Source organism: Podarcis raffonei, chromosome 12, assembly GCF_027172205.1.
Source record: "Podarcis raffonei isolate rPodRaf1 chromosome 12, rPodRaf1.pri, whole genome shotgun sequence".
NCBI classification, from domain to species: Eukaryota; Metazoa; Chordata; class Lepidosauria; order Squamata; family Lacertidae; genus Podarcis; species Podarcis raffonei.
The window spans coordinates 17987262-18008516 of record NC_070613.1 but is presented as its reverse complement, the minus strand read 5'-3'; the positions used below and the strand labels follow the sequence as shown (position 1 = coordinate 18008516).

The following is a 21255-nucleotide window of genomic DNA, read 5'->3' as shown; positions in this document are numbered from 1 at the left end:
TCTTTGCCTCAAATTCAAACCTAGCATCAGTGAACAGTAAGTGACATGCCATCATTTGTTTCCAGAAATTTTGTAAACCCCCACCAGCTCACCTGAAATGAAGCCCAGGTATATTTTCAGCTCTTGTTAGCTTTGCCTCCTGTATGCCTTTATAGACAGGCCATTCTATGATCCTATGTGTACAACTCCAACTTTAAGAACACAGTCCTCTATTTGAAGAGATTTGAGAAGAGTCCTCTGCTTGATGGGGTTTGTCTATCTGAAGAGCTGTCCAGACAAAGTCTGGTTTAAAAATGAAGGGAGAGCAACAGGGGCCTTAAAGTTGCCTATCTGGGCATCTGACTAAGCAGGCACACAGGTTAGCTGCTCACAACCTTCCCCACTAAGGTGAAATGTACTGTATTTGTATTCAAAATATATACATTGTTTCTAAATTTGAATCTATAAACCTGTTAGCATATGCATATTTTATGCAAATCTGTGTCTTCTTTCTCTCCTTTTTTGTGATGTACAAGTGGCCACCCTAATCCATTCTCATTCTAATTCTGTCCATAGAAACAAGAAGCCAAGAAATGTACCCAAAATGGATATGGCACCTCCACTAGCTGAAGTTTGGAACACAAATAGGCGAAGACACAGTAATTTCTAATGGGAAGGGAACTGAAAATTGTGTTCTTTGCTTTGCAAAGAAGAACTGGCAACCAGTATTTCCAAATGTTAGTTGATGACAGAACATAAAGGTCCAGCCATAAATTTTGGGATGTGAAGATTAAGAAGCCATTATGAGAGAGTCACACAACAGATTTTTCTATTACAAGTTAAAAGTTTCTATAGTTATCTCAGTGCAGAATTGCACATGGTTCCCAGTCAGGTGACTTGAAAGTATTGGCTTCACAGCCCCAATGTGCTCAGCAAACACATCCTTACTCTTGTCCTGATGCATGATGATGGAGCAGCCCAATGTGCAACGCTCTGATTCCCCAAACTAAATTCCATCAGAATCTTCAAATGATTGCAAAGCCACCTTGCAACAGGCTAAAAGTATTGTGGATCTGAAACCAGTAACAGCTGTCTGTCACTTATCACACTCCAAGTAAAGTGAATATGATGCTGCACAGATTCACCCTGCCCCTGAAACCCTTCTTGGAAAATGGACATTTTGAATTTTTGTTGTTTTTTTTAAGGGGGGGGAGAACATGCAATAGTACTAGATGTGCAGGCACATAGAGAAGGAACATTGAAGACAGAGAGCATTCCACTCAGCGTTAACATTTGTTGGAAGAAAAAGGAGAAGGGAAAAGCAAAACGAAAGTGAAGTGAGTAGTTGATTCATGGAACACACAGAAAAGAGTCCATGCAAGTTATGGTATTAGTTTGATCTTACCAGAATACTTTTCAGGTTAAAAGAAAAGCAAATAACTCTATCAGAAAATATAGAGTGTTCATATCTGTATTCCTGATTATGTTAAGATAGATAGACGAGGCTGACTGTATTTGGCCACAAAGAAGGGATATGTACAGAAAGAAAAATGATGGAAAGGAAGTTTGGAGGAGATACTAGGACAAAAATATGAATGTTGGGAAAATAGCAGTCAGTTTGAGAGGGGTTTATTTTTTGAGGGGAGTGTAATGCAGCTAACTATTCACAGTTACTATGGACCTTGATGGAGAAACAATGACCACAGACTGAATAAGAGATCAATTTCTGAATGGAGAGGGGAAAAAACATCGGGTGCTTCCAGACTGTCACTATTTTCAGGTGGGGTTCAATGACATAACAGCAAAATCACATTGCATAATTATAGTTGCACAACATATCCACTTCCCCAAAAGACTGGACTTTTATGTTAAGTGGTGGAAAAAGCCAATGCAAAGTACAGAATAACACATGCTTACACATAGTGCTGTCTACCCTCACTACACACACAGAATGCTCATTAAATAGCCAATGTTGTTTACCTCCCTTCAAACAAATCAAGAAGAATGTTCAATTGACAGGAAGCACCTAAGGTGTAAAATAAGTCAGGCCAAAGGGATTTGTAAAAAATCATGAAGGAAGAGAGACCAAAATTATGAAAGAACTTAAGGATATTGTACATCTAAGGGAAAGGAAAGTAAGGCAAGGCCAGATCGAAAACTGTAGATAAGGGGCGCATATTTGGACAGCAGCAATTAGTAACAGTCAGGAAATAAACTGAAGGAGCATAAATTAAGCAGAAATGAAGGACCTGAATGCTGTTGATATTTTAAAAAAAAATCAAGCTAACCAAACTCATGAAAAAATTGCTGACTGTGGTATGGTGCCTATCTTTAAGTAAAGGACACCTGTTTAGAAAGTGTATATGATAAAGTGAAATAAAAAATGAATTGCATGGAAACACAAAGAAATGGGACACACAGATAAGAAGTTACAAAAGAATTGAAAAATAAAAGCAGGAGACTAAACCAAAGCCAAAAGTAAATGGGTGTGTGAATTTAGCTCAGGTTAAGTTATCAAAAATTAGGAGCAGTCCAAATTGGGGCAGCAGAAACAAGATTGTGCATGTAGAATCTGAACTCCCTACCCCCAGACAGATGTGTCTGTGTTGGATAACTTTTCTCATATGTTGAACACGTACCTCCTTACCCTGGCATTTGACAGTTAAGGTATTTTGCTTTGTAGGACCCACTTATCTGGCCAACTTTTTAATGTTCCAAACAGTTCTATTTTGTTGTTGTTATAAGATTGTAGTAAAATATTTCCAATAACTAAACACACAGAGATTTGGAACTTTCCTGTGAAATCTATACCCAAAACACTGTATCAGAAAGGCAAAGAGAATGTATAGTACAAGTACTCAAAAGATTTTCACCTTTTTTTTCTAGCTGGACTCATGTGATTTATTTGTTATGTTGCTACCTTATTCTTTTACCTAGCTGGCCCCAGGCTGTGCTCAAAGCTAGACCAGCAGTGGAACTGTGTCACATTCAGACTATTCTCTGGGCAGAAAATTAATAGGTGAAGTTTTCCCCACCACTGCACCTGCATGCTGAGGTTATTATGGTCCAAGTGTGTTGTTATAAGGACGTGTTAAAGATTGGCCTCTCCGTCTAGCAGTGAGCTGCAGACTTTGTTTCTTATATTCTGAGTAAATCTTTGATGGCCTAGTGTAACTCAGATAGGTACAAAGATGAAGTGTTTGTAATTGCACATTTATTTGAATATAACTGAGTAAAGCAATTTATAGGTTAAATAGCAGGTGAATAATGAAATAATAATAATTATTATTATCATTAATAATAATAATAATAATAATAATAATAATAATAATAATAATATCTAACCTCCCATTTAAACTATTGAAGCATGTTGTACTTAGAGCTTCCTTTGAAACTGATCCAGCAACTCTGACTGGAACAAAATAGGGCTGCAAGATTATTCATTGGGACTGAGCATCTCAAACACCAGTTCTTTATCAGCTACATTAGCTCTCAGGAGCATTACTGGTGCTTTACTTGAAGGCCATTGGGATCTGGTTACCCGAAATATGTTTTGTGTTGGGGTGGGGAACTTCTGGTTCTCCAGATGCTGCTGAACTGTCCCATCATCCCTAACAATTCACCATGCTTGCTGGGGTCAGCCAAACTCATTCCTTCACGGTTTCACATTTAACTTCTTTCTGGGTACAGCTACTGAAAACTTCTTTCTGGGTACAGCTACTGAAAACTACTAAACTTAAGTAATTCAACCTCAAACACTGGGGCACTAACGCAATTTGCTCACTGAGCCAGTTTCTGTTTTTCTTTAGTAGATCAAAACATTCTGCCCAAAGAGCCTCATGGGCAAACTGTGATCATAGTTTTGATTTAGTTGGTGCTACCATGAGTGCCCACTGCATAACTAGAAAACCATATACAGCTGATCACAGCTACAAAGAAGACTCATTGCTCTTTTCTCTTCAGCTGTTCCCAAGCGCAATATTCTAATTTCTGCCACATGTTAGGGTAAACATTAATTAATCTTATTTGCACATATAGACGGAGGCTCATTATTCTTATTAGCTAAGTTAATATGTCACATCTGGCAAAGGCTCTACATTAGTACAAATCTAACAGTAGCTGCAGAATTTCAGAAACTATATGCGGAGGCTTGTTTGAGATTCCATGGTAGACTGGGAGAGTCTGTTTTAGTTTTAATCTTATCACTGAGACACTATTTAATATGCTAGAGCAGCATCCAAATTAAAGGCCTGAAACCTTTCTCTGTTACAGCTCCCATCTTAGTAGCATCTGCATATTGTACAAAAAGCTTGCAAATTACATGGGGCTTACATTCCAGGGACTGCGCCTAAAGCAAAAATCGTGTATAGTCAAAACACAATGGCCAGTAGGGTTGCCAAAGTCTTTTCCCCCAGATGCCTGTCCCCTTCCCCCATTTTATTAATTTATTTTTAATTTGCTAAGTGTGTAAAGCCAAATGCACATAACTTAAATGTGTGTAAATTGTGGGCCTACTGTACTGCACTCAGGTGGGATGGAATGCTACCATCATCCCATCTGCTTAGTGAACAAAGCTGTGAGAATGTTCCCACAACAGCTTCCACAAAGAAAGAGATAACTGTCTTATCAATAGAAGTAGATCAAGATTTCAGATTAAGGAGGTTCGAAGAGATAAAAGGACTAGTAACCGATTGGCTGCAATATCACCAGCTTAATGAAGTATTTAAGTCAGTTAAAAAGAAAGGTTATTCAAATAAAACCCTTCAATCTGAAGAAGAGTTGCTAGAAAATAAAAACAAATTAATTTCTAAAATGCATAAACTCCTACTTGATTGGCAAATGAAAGATGAACAGGTCAAATCAGTGATGATACACTGGGCGAGGGATTTTGGTTATATTGAGTTAGGAGCATGGGAGAGATTGTGCAATATAGATCTGGAATGCACAGTATGTTATACTTCGAAAGAAAACTATATGAAAATGATGTACTGCTGGTATTTTACTCCTAGTAAATTAGCTAAAATGTGTGAATCAAATTCTAATATGTGCTGGAAATGCAAAGAGATAGAGGGCACATATAATCATATATGGTGGTCATGCAAGCTGGTACAATAGTACATTGGGTTACAGACGCTTCAGGTTACAGATGATTCAGGTTACAGACTCCGCTAACCCAGAAATAGTACCTAGGATTAAGAACTTTGCTTCAGGATGAGAACAGAAATTGTGAGGCAGCACCGCAGCGGCAGCAGGAGGCCCCATTAGCTAAAGTGGTACCTCAGGTTAAGAATAGTTTCAGGTTAAGAATTAAGGTCTTATCTTAACCCAAGGTACCACTGTAAAAGCTTTCGGGGAAATGATATATAACGAGTTGAAAAAAAATGTTGAAAATAACCATTCCGAAGAAACCAGAAACTTTTGTTTTAGGAATTTTAGGTACAGATATCCTGAAGGACCTGAAGAAATTGTTTATGTACGTGACCACAGCTGCCCGAATATTGATGGCCAAGGGAGTGAAAGAAAATACAGTTTCAACCAAGGAAGAGTAGCAGATAAAATTAATGAAATATGCTGAAGTGGCAAAACTTACAGAAAGAATTAGGAGCCAGAAAGAGTCAAATCTGAATAAAGAATGGGGGAAGTACACAATGTTTTTTGAAAAATTATTGTAAACAACTACATTCATTAGCAGGTTTAACAGAAAACTTGTAGTAAAAATTTGAACTATGGATTGATTAAGGACTTATAATATAATTGGAGTTCGTGATGAGATGCAGAATGCAAATATATAAGGATACACAAAAGGGGCACTTAAAGGGGATATGATGTCTGCATTTTGTTTCTTTTTTGTTGTTATTGCTTGTAAAATTAAAAATGCAAAAATAAAATAAATTTAAAAAGAGATAACAGTCAGTTTTAGATGGTGTTAATACTATACTCAGGTCTTATGGACTGGGGTAGTTTTGTGAAGCAGGCTGAGGTCCAAGGAACCTAAAAGAGATAGTTACCAAATAGTAAGATGGCTGAAGTAATAGTACAGAGGAAGAAAATAACTGGCAGCAGTGGCGTAGCAAATTCAACAGTGAATGCAATTTTGATAGCCCAAGAACGTGTAATTTCAGCCATAGCAGCAGGCAGCAACTAGCAGGCTGCTTAGCACAAGAGGAAGCATTGCCTGTGGCCCACAGGTTACCCACCTCGGGTCTAGACCAGGGGTGTCCAACTAGACTGTGATCTATTCCCGCTAAAAAACCACAAAAAACTGGCAGTGATCTACCCATTGTATTGACCAAAGTTGTTGAGCTTTTTTTGGGGGGGAAGACCCCAAAAACTTTGGGCAATCAACCAGGATCACGCAATCGGACCAGGATCAACCAGGGGCGCCCCACGATCGACCTGTTGGACATCGCTGGTCTAGACCCTGTATCCAGGGCTGCTATACCTTTAATTAAAGATAACAAGAGGAACTTGAGAAGTTTTGACTTCTGTTGTCACCTAGCAACTCTAAAGGGGCAACAAAGACCAAGATATAGCGAAGAGAAGGCTTAGGAGGCAGGCAAACTTCACATATAAGCTCATTAGTATAGGGTATCATTACCTCTTTTTGTGATGCTATGGTAGTGATTTTGTACTGGCACCCACAGAACTTTTATCAAGATATGAGTGCTAGTATCTCTCGCTCTCTCTTTTTCAACCCAAAAAGCATTGTCTGGTAATAAGCCACACTGAACACAATTGGTTTCATGTTTGTAAATATTAAAACTACGGTAAGTTTGGAACTAGCACATACATTCAACCATCATGGACAAAGTAAAGGTAAAGGGACCCCTGACCATTAGGTCCAGTCTGTTGAATGGTTTCTTTAAATGTAAAGGTTCATCATTGTTCTACCTGATGTGTATGTCTTTAAGGGGCCAGAGCAAGGGCCAGAGCAAAATAACAAGACCCAGCTTTACAGCTGTGAAACATAGCAGGTGCTGCTGAGTTGTATTGATTAAGCTGTGTCAGCAACTGGGTGTAGTATATAAGGAGCAGCACCTAGCTCTCCCATTACCCTGGGGGATGGGTTGGGTCATGTTTGTTTGTTGATGTATTTAGTGTAAAATGAGTTTTTGTTTTTATTATTAAAACCTTGTTTAAGTTATTTTTGAGTCCCTTTTTAATGCATGGTCTCCCCAGCAAGCTCTCTGCAGCGCTACTAAACTGCAAATAGCCAACTCGTGGCCAACTCTGGGGTTGCGGCGCTCATCTCGCTTTATTGGCCGAAGGAGCCAGCGTTTGTCCACAGGCAGCTTCCGGGTCATGTGGCCAGCATGACTAAGCCGCTTCTGGCGAACCAGAGCAGCACACAGAAACGGCGTTTACCTTCCCGCTGGAGCGGTACCTATTTATCTACTTGCACTTTGACATGCTTTCGAACTGCTAGGTTGGCAGGAGCAGGGACTGAGCAGCAGGAGCTCACCCCGTCACGGGGATTCGAACTGCCAAACCAAGTACAAATTTATGAAACAGCTTAACTTTGCACATCAAGATACATATATTTCATAAACTGATATGGAATAACCACCAGTAAAGGACACCACCAAAATTCAACAGATTAATTTCCAACATCCATAGAGATTCAAATTAGGCAGAGAAAGAGATTGTGTGTTAGATAAAACGATTCCCTATGGATTATTGCTTTAGCTCCAGGCATTATTATTCCCAATAAGCCATTTAGAAACAGCTTGCCTACTCTGGTAAAATAAACTAAACACAGCAGTACCCTGGGGTGGATTGCATATTCTCTCTCCCTCTCCCTCTCTTAATTTTTTTTCTTCCGATTGCATCTTTATTAAAAATGTAATCTGAAACCATTCAAAACGGCCCCCAAATGGATATGAAACCAAAGGCAATCACCCTCATGTTTAACGTGACCAGTCTCACATTATTGGAAGACAAAAGGCTGCATTTTTCTTTATCTCACTAAAAGTCACAAGAAATAATAAGCAGTGTTCACAATACTCCCAATCAACGCAGAGAATAATACTGTCAACCTCATCAGTATCAAACCTCTACCCATCTGCTAATAAGAATTCCTCTCCAAATGATACAATCATATACTAGGGAAAGTATTTATCAAAGTCCCAACCGTTATGTATACAGTGTTTGCAAGTGGGTATCTTTCACAAAACTCTTTGGGTTAGTAAGCAAAATAAATCACTTTGTGCTAAAGTACAAATTCCAGGATCCTAACCAATTGAGACACATGAATTTCAGTCAGTCACTGTCAACTCTTTGATCTTTGGTGACCGTTCTCCACATTTATTTGCCTGAGCAACTTCGACTCCTCTGCCATTAAATGACTTTGGGGCATGAATCCCTTCTAGTCGGGATTCAGGCCTCATCATGGGACTGAAACTGCCTTGGTCGCACTGGTTGATGATCTCCGGCGGGCTAGGGACAAAGGTGAGAGCTGTTTCCTAGTTCTGCTGGATCTCTCAGCGGCGTTTGATACCATCAACCATAACATCCTTCTGGACCGTCTTGAGGGGCTGGGAGCTGGGGGCACTGTCATACAGTGGTTCCGCTCCTTCCTCCTGGGCCGTGTTCAGAAAGTGGTGGTGGGGGATGAGTGTTCAGACCCCTGGGCTCTCACTTGTGGGGTGCCTCAGGGTTCTGTCCTCTCCCCCATGCTTTTCAACATTTACATGCAGCCACTGGGAGAGATCATCAGGAGGTTTGGGCTGGGTGTTCATCAGTATGCGGATGATACCCAGCTCTACCTCTTTTAAATCAGAACCAGTGAAGGTGGTGAAGGTCCTGTGTGAGTGTCTGGAAGCAGTTGGAGGATGGATGGCAGCTAACAGATTGAGGTTGAATCCTGACGAGACAGAAGTACTGTTTTGGGGGGACAGGAGGCGGGCTGGTGTGGAGGATTCCCTGGTCCTGAATGGGGTAACTGTGCCCCTGAAGGACCAGGTGCGCAGCCTGGGAGTCATTTTGGACTCACAGCTGTCCATGGAGGCACAGGTCAAATCTGTATCCAGGGCAGCTGTTTACCAGCTCCATCTGGTACGTAGGCTGAGACCCTATCTGCCTGCAGACTGTCTCACCAGAGTGGTACATGCTCTGGTTATCTCCCGCTTGGACTACTGCAATGCGCTCTACGTGGGGCTACCTTTGAAGGTGACCCGGAAACTACAACTAATCCAGAATGCGGCAGCTAGACTGGTGACTGGGAGCGGCCGTCGAGACCATATAACACCGGTCTTGAAAGACCTACATTGGCTCCCAGTACGTTTCCGAGCACAATTCAAAGTGTTGGTGCTGACCTTTAAAGCCCTAAACGGCCTCGGTCCAGTATATCTGAAGGAGCGTCTCCTCCCCCATCGTTCTGCCTGGACACTGAGGTCCAGCTCCGAGGGCCTTCTGGCGGTTCCCTCACTGCGAGAGGCCAAGTTACAGGGAACCGGGCAGAAGGCCTTCTCGGTAGTGGCGCCCGCCCTGTGGAACGCCCTCCCATCAGATGTCAAAGCGATAAACATCTACCTGACATTCAGAAGACATCTGAAGGCAGCCCTGTTCAGGGAAGTTTTTAATATGTGACATTTTAGTGTATCTTTCATCTTTGTTGGAAGCTGCCCAGAGTGTCTGGGGAAACCCAGCCAGATGGGCGGGGTACAAATAATAAATTATTATTATTATTATTATTATTATTATTATTATTATTATTATTTGTTTTAGGTTAATTCGTATGACATGCTGGCGAGTCCTGTTGAACTTCATCATTAGTCATGCAGTTTACCCTAGAATATATCCAATTGCCTGCAGCCTGAGCACTGCCGGAAAAAAATCAGTAGAGATAGGAAAGTTATTAAGAGGAAAGTCATCATCCTATTGAGGAGCCCCTAATTTTTTTCCAAAAAAATACTCAAGTTTCCTTAGAGTCCTATTTTTTAAAAACTGGTTGAGGTTTAATAATATCTTCTACCTTAAGCAGCCTTGTCCAGTCATATATTGTTGGACTACAACCCCCATCATCCCCGACAACAGGCCAGGCTGGCTGGGGAAGATGGGTTTTGTAGTCCAACATCTAGGGCTCTACATCTGGGGAAAGTTGCTCCTAAGGGATTTCCTATGCCCTAGATTTGGTCTGGTCACAGCCTTAGGACTATTAAGATGGAATTGGACAAATTCATGGAGTACAGGTCTACCAATGTGTGTAAGTCATGATACCTAAACAGGACCAGTAGGTTCAGAGATTGCATTCCTCTAGATACCAGTAGCTTTGGGTGTGTAAAGGAAGCTAAACAAGAGGGTAGGACAGTTGCCTTCATGTGCTGTTGTGAGCTTTATGGAAGCACTTAGCTAGGAAGTCTCTACTAGAAACAGGACAGTAGACTAGACAGAGCCCTGATTTTATGTTGCATAATCTGACCACATGTGTTCCAAAAGAGGTGAAACACCTTATATACTGCATGTATAAAAGCATATATTTTCAAAATATGCTATGCACATTTTTGTGAACTGCCCAGAGGACATTGTTGAAAGGACAGTTTAAAATGCTATTAAGTTAGGGGAAAAAATCTTGACCCAGTTATTAATTGTGCACAAAAAGAGAAATATATTGCATAATCCACTTCTCATTCAAGGGGCCCAGTATACCATATGGTGAATCAGTCATGGGTAGGAGTCTATAGAGCTGCAAATAAAAAACTCCCAGCATGTGAAGAAAAGAAAAAGAAAAAGAAAAAGAAAACCAGTTTATGAGGGGAATTTGTGAAGTATCCAAGAAGTATCCAAATAATGTTTAACCCCTGAAACATCACTGTCCTTGGTGTACATCCTCAACCCTCTGTAGTCCAGGGCTGGTTTCAGGCTTGAGGAAGCCCTCAGTATACGGCTGCTCATCACTGACATGCCTATGATTGAATTTACAATTTCCTATACAATTTCACACGTAACACCAGGCCTAACCATGACTTAAAGGAGGTGTGTGGAATCTTTTTGTCCTTGCGGGTCAGAACTGCCCCAATGACACCACACAGGCGAACTTTGAGAGGAATGTGGGATACCCCTCACTTGACATATCAACCATGTCAGGTGACTGACATCTGTCAAAGCTAGCCTAGGGAATAGGGGGAGATAGTTCAAAGGGGTGCTCGGTCCTCTGCACAGAGCTTCCCAAATGCCTCACAACCAGCTGGTCTTAGAGCACACAAGGAAATGTGCTAGTTCCCAGAGAGATCACAGCCACTTGGCTCCTCTTCTTTCTGCTGTGACTAAGCCATGATTTGGCTTAACATGACATCCAATCTCATGCTTGTGGTTTGCCTCATTCCAGACAGATCATGAATTATAACCATGGTTTGTTCTTGGTTTACCACCTGTGGTTTGCCTGGGGAAGACAAAGTATGTGCCGAACTGTGCTTTAGTCTCTAGCAGCACAACAGCAGCAGAACCGGGGAGGAGGACCTCTGACCCTGGTCCCAAGTGTCACGCAGTAAGTGTGGATGTTTCTAGGAAAAAGACTATGTATGTAGACTTCTATGCTCACAGGCTTTCCATGTGAGCTGGAACCCAAATTGTGAAGGGTTCCAGATAATTTGTAAGAATTTATGAACAGGTTGATATAACAACAACACAACCCCCTAAGCTGTGCACATGGCACATACACACAGAGATCTATACAAGTTTTTCCAGCTAAATGAAAAGGTCTTGGCCTTAGGTGTTCATTTTGCATTTTTAATAACCTATTTTCAGTTGGGCTTGGATTGTTTTTAATTTTTTAACTGTTTTATGGTATGTCTATATATTGCCTTGAGACATACAGGATTTCCTTTACAGACATCCATGCCCAATGGATGGATGTCAGGGACAAGACTAAGTTATCACTTGACCTTGAGGACAAGGTACGCAGCATGGCTCCTACAGCCCCTTTCTACATGAGATCTCTTTTCACCTGATTCATGCATGAAAGGGACTTTTGTTTTTTAAAAAAACCTTCATGCAAATTGAAGTGTTCTTCTCCTTGCATTTATTTTATTCAAACACGTTTCCAAGGAGCCATTTAGACTCTATCAAGGAAATCAAGCAAGGTGGGCAAATACACTCTTAAGTCCCCACAGGTGACGGTAACACAAAGATTGCTGTCAGATTTGGGATAAGGGAAGAAAAACAGGGAGGAAAAAATAACTCAAAATGCACAATGCTAGCCTAGCGCTATTGACTTTTGAGAAGAAGGGGCAAAGGTTAATTGGCAGATGTTTCTCATATCATAATTAACAATTTATTTCTATGCACTGTAACAAGATTAAGATAATTATCCTCAGAAACAGAAATGTAATGACAAATTACTGGTTTTCATATTGCAGTCAATCTCTTTCATATCAAAATAATCACCATGCTTAGCAGAAGGTGCATCTGCTCAGTTTTGGATAGGAGTATATAATAGAGATTTTGAACTGCCATATGGGAATCCATGAAGCCAACTCAACATGAGAGCAGGAAGTTGCTGGCTACACTTTTCTAGTATAGTTTGGTAGCCAATGGAATCCCAGCTGGGACACCACAGAATGCATTCATCAAGAGAGTAACTTATTGTACTGTACTTTCTTAATTAGGGATGGACGAATAAAATATTTTCACATGGCAGGTGACATTAAGATCATATCGATATACTGTTCTCCTTGATGCCAAAAGCTTCCTATATTTATTTATTTTTCATTTACAGTTTTCAGGCACATAGGTCTGGGTATTGGCAAGGTCCAGCTTCCTACAGCTTGGGAGGTAGCAGGTGCCTAGAGCACCTAAGGATGGGATAGGCAGGTTAGCAGTCAGCCAGCCAAAGTCCAAAGAGATCAGCGGCATTTCTCACTTTTGAGTTGGCCAGATGTAATAGGCCAGCCATATACATGCAAAAGTACAGGGCAAACTCTCTGGGGTCATCTGAGGTCCAATTCCAGAAGGGTTCTGTTCCATGGTTTTGAAAACTTCCTTTCTTCTATCCCAGAAACCCAGAGTTAAGCAAAGTTAAATAATTAGTGTCAGAGGCAATTATATGCAGTCTTGCTACAGGAGAGAAAAAGAATAGGGTTCACTAAATGAGACAGTGTGTGTGTGTGTGTGTGTGTGTGTGTGTGTGTGTCTCTGTGCGTAGAGTGAGTCTTTGCTACTTTTTAAATTACTCAAAGTACTTCATGAAAGCTCCTGCATTTCAGTGATACAGCTTGGTATTCTCAATCAAGAAGGTATTGTCCAAAATATATCCCATAATGCCTTCAGTATCCCAATTTGTGTGTCAAGTAATTGCTATTTTAAGTTCTTGGAAAATGCAGACTCATCCAATGCAAGAACTTCCGTGAGGAAAAGTATCTAAATCTGACACAATAAGTTAGTTTGGGAGTGGGAAGGCACTAAGATAGCTGGAAAAATTGACTTTGATAGCAATGGCTTCTCTTTCTAACTAGTCATTTTGTAGTCTTTTTTTTAAAACTTCAGGCTGCAAATACTTTTGATATTTTGTGCTTCAAAGTTGGAACTCTCATTTCATTTTTGTATTTCACCCATTCTCCCCACATTATCCTTACTTTTTTAGTTTTCCCTTCTTCTGCTGTCAACTTTGTGACAGCAGCACTCACTGAACTCACGACTAACAGCACAAGAGAGACCATATGTGTGGTACAATAACACAGAAAGCTGCAAGAACAAGAAACTGAAGGGTCTGACAACACGAGGCAGGAGAACCAAATGGGGAATGATGCATAACCAAGCAAAGAGGCAGCAGGCTGGGGGGAGGCAAGGAAGTCAGCATGTGAAATATTACAAAACAAGCTCGTGCAATTGAGTTTTTGCTGGAAAAGCTTTGATATGCATTTAAGATTAAGGAACTTGGGGGAGTGGGGATGCTACCACATGCTCTCTCCAGTCAGCATTCCTAGGCTAAGAAGGCCCTCAAAGCACCTATCCAAAGCTCCACATTCAATTTATGGCAATTTTAGAGAATATTTTTTCACTATTGGCCAGGCTGCTAGCATTTGACACCTCTGCAAATCATGGAACATAGCCATCACTTCCCTGTCACATAATGACAAGAGTTCAGGTATGACATTTGATCTCTAAAAAACTTTAAAGAAGCCCCGATTGTAAGGGCAGAATAACCAACATCACCACAAAGAGGACCCCTGGTATATTTGCATTATGTAACATGGGATTTGAATTGACAATCTTGAGCACACTCAAGCTCTGCTTTTGCCCCACGTTGGGCAAAAGATTCCTGCATTGCAGGGGGTTGGACTAGATGACCCTCATGGTCCCTTCCAACTCTATAATTTTATGATTATATAAACCATGGGCAAGCTAAGTCAGTTGTGCATGAGCGCCATACTGCTTCACGAAGCTTGAGCTCTCCCAATTTTATCTTCCCTTTCTCCAGCAAACCACGAAGCAGCTGGCTTAGCATTTGGTGTGAGTCAGAGCTCGTGATTTCTTCTGTTCCAAACAAACCACATTCTTTAGCCAAGGTTTCTTCTTGGCTTCCTGTTCATGATTTGTTTGGGAGAAACCAACCAAGAAAGCTGGTGCACATGTAACACTAAGTCAGCCACATTGTGGTTTGTTTCCCTGCTGGAGGGAGGAGCAAAATGGGAGCATTGCTTCAAAATGCTTAATTTGCTTTTTTGTGCATTATAGCTTAGCCATCAAAGATAACTTTGCTCCTTTGGCCAACCCCACTATTGGGGTGTCATGAATGGGCAAACTGTTAGTGATCTGATTTATTGTAAGTAGTTTTAACGTATTATTACTGCATATATATTTTTACTGTGGGCGGGGGGATGCTTGCAAGATAAGATGTCTCAGGTGCCAAAGTAACTTAGCCAGCCTTGAGCACTAAGCATCTTGACTTGAGGGGAGGAAGGTAGGCTTGCTGTTTGCTCCTCCATCTCAGTCAGTGAAATGTATTGGGGCAGTTCCAATCTCTTCTAAATTACCACTCCTACTTCTACACCACCTGCTTCTTTTACTTTCCTTGAAGCCTCTTCCAAGGAACCAGCAAACAATCACATTTATTGTTTTCCTTAAAACCACTGTCAAACCTTGTACACAAGAGACAATACGAGAAGATGCTTTGGGGCACTGCTTTGAAACGTCTACAGACAACATTAATGAAGCCCCAAATCACCAATATGAAAAGGAAAACACTGAAGCAGATAAATCCTAGAAACCTCAACTAACCATAAGCTCCATTGCAATTTTCAGTTAAAGCAATTCTCTCATCCCCTTTTTTCATATCCATTATTCTTACTGAGGTGAAGACATTATGAAAGATGTTATGAAAAGTAAACAGGACTGCATTGCAATGTACTGATTCATATGATGATTCATTTCTAAAAGCAAAAGAAAACACAACCCAGAAACACTCGGTGCTTTAATTGTTCCTGTAATATACATCTGGATATTCTTCATCAGAAACATTTTAAGGATGTCTTGAGGAGCTTTGCTACAGCTAGCTTGTAAATAAATCTGATATTCTTTCTTCAACTACACTGGAGTTACTTTAAAAACTGGTTACAAAACATAAGAATGACAGCTTGTGAGGGGGGATGTTAGATTGCAATTCAGACCTCTCTGTTTTTATTTCAGCCTTAAACTATCTCAGTTTCTAGGAACCAGATACCTTATTATGTATCCAAACAAGAACTGTCTGCATGCATATGTGCCCCATATAGAGGCGCAAATGATCGTGAAGCACATGGGAAGTTAGTGCTAGACATAAAGGGAAATGCAATTTAAGGCTGGAGAGAGCCACCTACAGCCTATACAGTGAACAGAATTGTCTGTTAAAAAAAACCCTCTTTTTTTATTTTGACGGACGGGCCCAAATTTGCTAATTATCAATCAATCAATAAATCATTGCAACCTTTTTTGACACGTGAAAGACAAAACTCTTACCGTTTCCTTTGGAATTTGTGACTGGCTTTGTTCAGTACTCTAGAAGAAGCGGGGACAAAAATTAAAATAAGAATAAGGGTAGAAAAGACATTTGCCAACGATTAAGAAGAGGACTATCAAGGGGTTTAGTTCTCAAATGGAGCATAGGATAAGAGATCAGAGCTACACAAAACACATTGTGAAAAGTCCCAAATGCCCACAGGTGACACTTTATATGCCAATTCTGAGAGGCTGGGACAAGTGCCTCCTTGTGCTTCTGTCTGGCAGGATGTACCTGTGACAATGTTTAAAACACTCTGTGGTAACCTAATGGATGTTATTCTCTTTCGGTTGATATAACGTGTCCTTAATAGAGGGTCCCACCCTTACACAGCATAATATGCCAAGACCAGGGACTTTGCAAGCCAGACCTAGTTCTTGGTTCCATTACAGCACTCCATTCAAAGAGGAAACTACTTCCTTGTATTCCACCTCACTTACTCATCTCACTCAGCCTCCATTATTTCAGGCAACAGGTCCCTGACCAGGTACAGTGGTCTGGCAACTAATCCATTATACTACTGACCTGCATGCTGATTTAACAGTTTACCTGCTTTCAAGCCTACTCGGTTCCTCTTTTGCTTCCCCCCTTCCTGCCTAGCCCACCTGGACTTGCATGGCCTCTTATTGACACACAGGGTTGTATCCAAAGCTAGTCTTACTCAAAATAGAACCATTGAAGTTAATGGGCATGGATAACTTAGGTTCACTAATTTCAACTACCCTTCATAGAACGAGCATTCCATCAAACTCAGTGGTTTCCAATAACAAGTATGGTAGTTCAGAATGCTTGGCATTGGAGCATCTTATTGGTGGCGGTGTAAGGCTATTGAAAAAGCTTGGATAATGATACATAATGATTTGAAGAAAATGCTTAAAATAACCTTTGTCCAAAAAAACCTCATTGGGCTTAAAGGACTAAATGTTTCTAAAGAGCAAAAGAATCTCCTCCTGTATCTGGTAGCAGTTGCTCGGCCACGATCATCCCAGAATATGAAAAAGAAGAAGTCCCCACCAAAGAAGATAAAGACGATCGGAATCAAAGATATTATGGACGTGCATGAACAAATGTAAAACAAAAGAACCAAGGAGGGGAGGAGAGGGAAGTCAAGGGATTTTGGAAATCCCATGTATGGGAGTTGTTATGTGATGGGGTTTTGTTATTGTAAAAATTAATAAAATAGTATTTAAAAAAGAGAATAGAACTCGGGAGAATTTACAGCATGAAAATAATGTATTTCCTTAAACATTTTATCCCTTACGTGCACACACAGAATGATGCATTTTACAGTTCCTGCCCATCAAGCCATGTTAATGTGCTTCAGAGCCATTAAGCAAACACAACTCTCCTTTGAGGGGCAATTTTAATTAATCTCCTGCACACAGACAAAGGCAACCAAAGCTCATCTAGAGGGAATCACTTGTTAAAGCCCAACTGTGGTTGACAAAAGACAGAGAACAGAGCCAAGAACTCCCTAATCCCTAAAATCAAGAGGAGAACAAAACAAAAAAGAAGAAGGGGGAGGTTTTGTTGGTGGCACAAGAAACATATAATGAAACTTGCCTGCAATCTCCCAAATTCTTGATCAGAAGCAAAATAGTGCTGTTTTCACATGAACTCCTTAACCATATTGGCCACTTGGGTCTAAATGAATACAGCTACAAGTTGGCAAAATGATGATGGGGAGAGGGAAACTTTGAGTCAACCGCAGCAAATAAGAATGGACGTCTTGGAAGAGTGTTTCCATTTATTAGTGTAAACCACTCTACAATTGTTTTCATATCAAGCCTGCCATTTAGGTCTAGACTTTACGAGGTGACTGTATCCTAAGTGTGCATGAGATCCTTCCAGCATAATTTGACAATATAGAGATCCACATTATGCTATTTTGCAAGTTGAGTGAGAGACCATGTCTGATCACCTGTGATCACAGATCTGCACTGGTTGCCACTTTGTTACTGGGGCAAGTGAAACGTGCTACTATTAGTGTCACAAATTCCATAGAATAGTCATGGAGGGGATGGCCGGATCCTGACGAAGAATGGAATTGGCAGAGGAGTGTTCTGCCCTATGACATCTGACAGTCCAAGGCAGATACCTCCTGCTGTGGAGTTGTCCCATGGTGTCTCCTTATGTCAGTGAGGAGCTGCATCCAAAGGAGAAGGCAAGTGAAAATAAATCAGATGCTGAGCTGGCACTGATGCCACCTCTGCCTCCAAAGGACATGGGGATGTCAGCATGAAGAAAGTTTGTGGGACCACTCACTTAATGAGTGCCTGTTTGCTTGACCAGTCCCCAGTGCTGTGTCTGCCTTGTCCTTCCTGCAGTGAGGACCAGGACAAGTAGTATATAAATCCCTTAATAGCTTGGGGCCAGTTTACTTGAGGGCTCAGTTTACTGGAATTCACCCAGGACCTGCTCAGGAGAGAGTAGGCTCTTGTTCACTTGAAGTTATTTACACAGACACTGGTTGCAGACTGAGTAGGCAGTTGAACGAGTTGGCCCCCAAGTTCCATTCCAATTCTAGATTAACAACCCATTTACGAGTTTTCACCTGTTCCAGAAGAAGCAGGATGTTTTCACACTGTAGCACATCTTTGAGAGTAAACACACTCCTGTGGCTTCAGTATCTATCCCAAATGCAAGTACAGAAGGCCATGCCTCCCCTAAATAGTTCATTCACACTAAGGATTTGTCCATTGCTACCATCTCCCCACCCTCCAAAGTAGAATAAACCCTGCTCTACCATCCCCTATGCTGAAATGCAGACTTAATCATGCTCTAGGAACACAGATATTTTTCCATGTACCCACAATCACTCCTATCTTTCCACAAGTCTCAACATCATGACTCATTAACCCTTTTGAATTATTTGGTAGTGATGGTAGTTGGTGGCAGGGAAGTTTCACTGAAGTGTGTCAAGTGAGCAGGGTGCTGGGACATATAACACAGAATCTAACTGGCGATCTTGGACTCACAAGAGGGCTTTTGGGGGTGCTAGGGTCTGCAGGGGGAAGAAACAATCCACCCCTTCTCTTCAATTATCAGACGTTCCTGCTGGGTCAAAAGTCCAGTTGTGAATGCAAGGTGTTATGTACTGAGCTGAATAGGATCCAAACTGCAGCAGTCTGATTGGTCCTAGAACAATAGGATCCAAAAGGCAGCAGTCTGATTGGTCCTAGAACAATAGGATTCAGAATGCAGCAGTCTGATTGGTCCTAGAACAATGCAGCAGTATGATTGGTTGGCAGGAACTACCCAATCATGCTCCAGATAGAAGTGAATCCACAACCTGATTGGCTTACAGTAGAATTCCGGAATTAGCCAATCATGTGCAGCCCATTGTGTAAATAATGTATATAAAGCAGATACTTTGAGGGGACATTCATTCATTCCTCCTCACCACTACGAGCTGAATAAAGAGCATGAAATCACTTCGCGACTCTGAGTATATTTCACTGGCGACGAGGATGGGATCCCGCTGAGCTGACTGCCACACACAGCACCGCAGCACCGCCACCTGCCGCACCGCTGCCTCGCACCGTGTATCCAGGCTTCAGCTCCGGGACACAAGGAACTCAGAATGGCAACCGACAACAGCTTCTCGCCATTCAACCCAGCATCCGGAGACTGGGAAGCGTACGCCTCCCGTTTCACCTTCCTCCTAGAAGCCAAAGGGGTCACCGATGAAGAAGACGCCAAGAAGAGGGCGATATTCTTCAGCGTCTGCGGAGAGGAGACGTTTGAAATCGCCCGGGCTCTCCTTGCGCCTGAAGATGTCGCTACTGTCCCATACAAAACAATAATGGAACAGCTGAAGGGGCACTTTTCGCCGCAGCCCTCAGTGGTGGCTCGTCGAAATGCCTTCTACGCAAAGCGGCAAGCCCCTGGGGAAACCATAACTGGGTTTGTGACCTCTCTCCGCCAAGCCGCCCGGTTCTGCAACTTCTCAGAGCTGGAGAACATGCTTCGTGACCGCCTCGTCGGTGGCCTGAAGGATGAGAAGCTGCAACGACACCTCTACGCTAAGAAGGACCTAACGTTCCAGGTCGCTCTGGAGGAGGCCCTGGCAACGGAAGCTGCCGAGAGGTCGACGCAAGAGGCACGGCCGAGCCAGCTGTCCCAACCGAGGGTCCACCACGAAGACCTCACCGACGACTCAGGATCCGACAGGGAGGAGGTGCACCGAGTACAGCAGCGCACTCAAGCAGCCCACATACCACAGCTGCCTCGACGAGAAGGAGGGAACTGCGCAAGCTGTGGAGAAAGCCACGAGAGGAGGACCTGCCGTTTCCGCAATGCAGAGTGCAGGCAGTGCAGAAAATTGGGACACATCGCCCGGGTGTGTCGGGCTCGGCCCACCCGACGCCAGGCATCAGATGACCAATCCAAGAGCCCCAGGTCCCGGGGCCCAACGCACCAAGGCAACTCGACAGAGCTCACGGACGTCCAGGTATACCAGTTGCCCCACCCCAACGTAGAGAAAATTTATGTTGACGTACAGATAGAGGGGGCCCCATGCCGCATGGAGCTTGACACGGGTTCAACTCTATCCATAATCTCGGCAAGGACCTTAAGGAAACTGTGTCCTACTGGGGGTCCCAAACTCAGGCCGGCCCCATTCACCCTCCGGGACTTCCAAAAACGTAAGGTCCCCACAATGGGGGTGGGGACCTTCAGGGTGCAATACCGAGGGCGGACGCGGCAACTGGACTTGCTTGTGGTCAAGGGCCCCTACATTAGCTTACTGGGATTGGCATGGTTTGGACCACTGGGGCTAGCCGTCACCGGGGTGAACCACACAAGCTTACAAGTGGACGTGGACGCCATATGCAAGGAATTTCCGGGGGTTTTCGATGGGAAATTGGGACAGTATACGGGCCCCCCCATTGCTCTACAGCTTGACCCCGCAGTACGACCGGTCAGGCTCAAGGCCCGCCGGGTCCCGTTCGCCCTGAAACCCCGTATAGACGAGGAATTGGACCGGCTCGTGGAGCAAGGAGTGCTGGAGCCGGTGCCTAATGCCCCCTGGGAAACCCCAATCGTCACGCCCGTCAAGCCTAATGGTTCGGTCCGCATCTGCGCAGACTACAAATGTACCATAAACAAGGCCCTCACGGCCCATGCATACCCAGTGCCAGTGGTCAGCCATGTTCTTGCCACCCTGGCTGGGTCGAAAATTTTTGGCAAGCTGGACTTGGCCCAAGCATATCAACAGCTGCCAGTAGATGAGGCCACAGCAGAGGCACAGACGATTGTGACGCACAGAGGAGCATTCAGGGTAAAGCGGCTGCAATTCGGTG

General features: G+C 42.6%; 1 protein-coding gene across 5 annotated transcripts in view; it reads right to left on the bottom strand.

Moving 5' to 3' along the window:
* PARD3 (par-3 family cell polarity regulator) overlaps window positions 1-21255 on the bottom strand; it is a 542078-nt gene that overhangs the window by 198451 nt on the left and 322372 nt on the right. For all 5 annotated transcript variants that reach the window (XM_053359113.1, XM_053359112.1, XM_053359111.1 and 2 more), the window contains exon 12: window positions 15913-15951. In XM_053359113.1, coding sequence (XP_053215088.1) covers window positions 15913-15951 — 39 coding nt within the window. The remainder of the gene's footprint in view (window positions 1-15912; window positions 15952-21255) is intronic.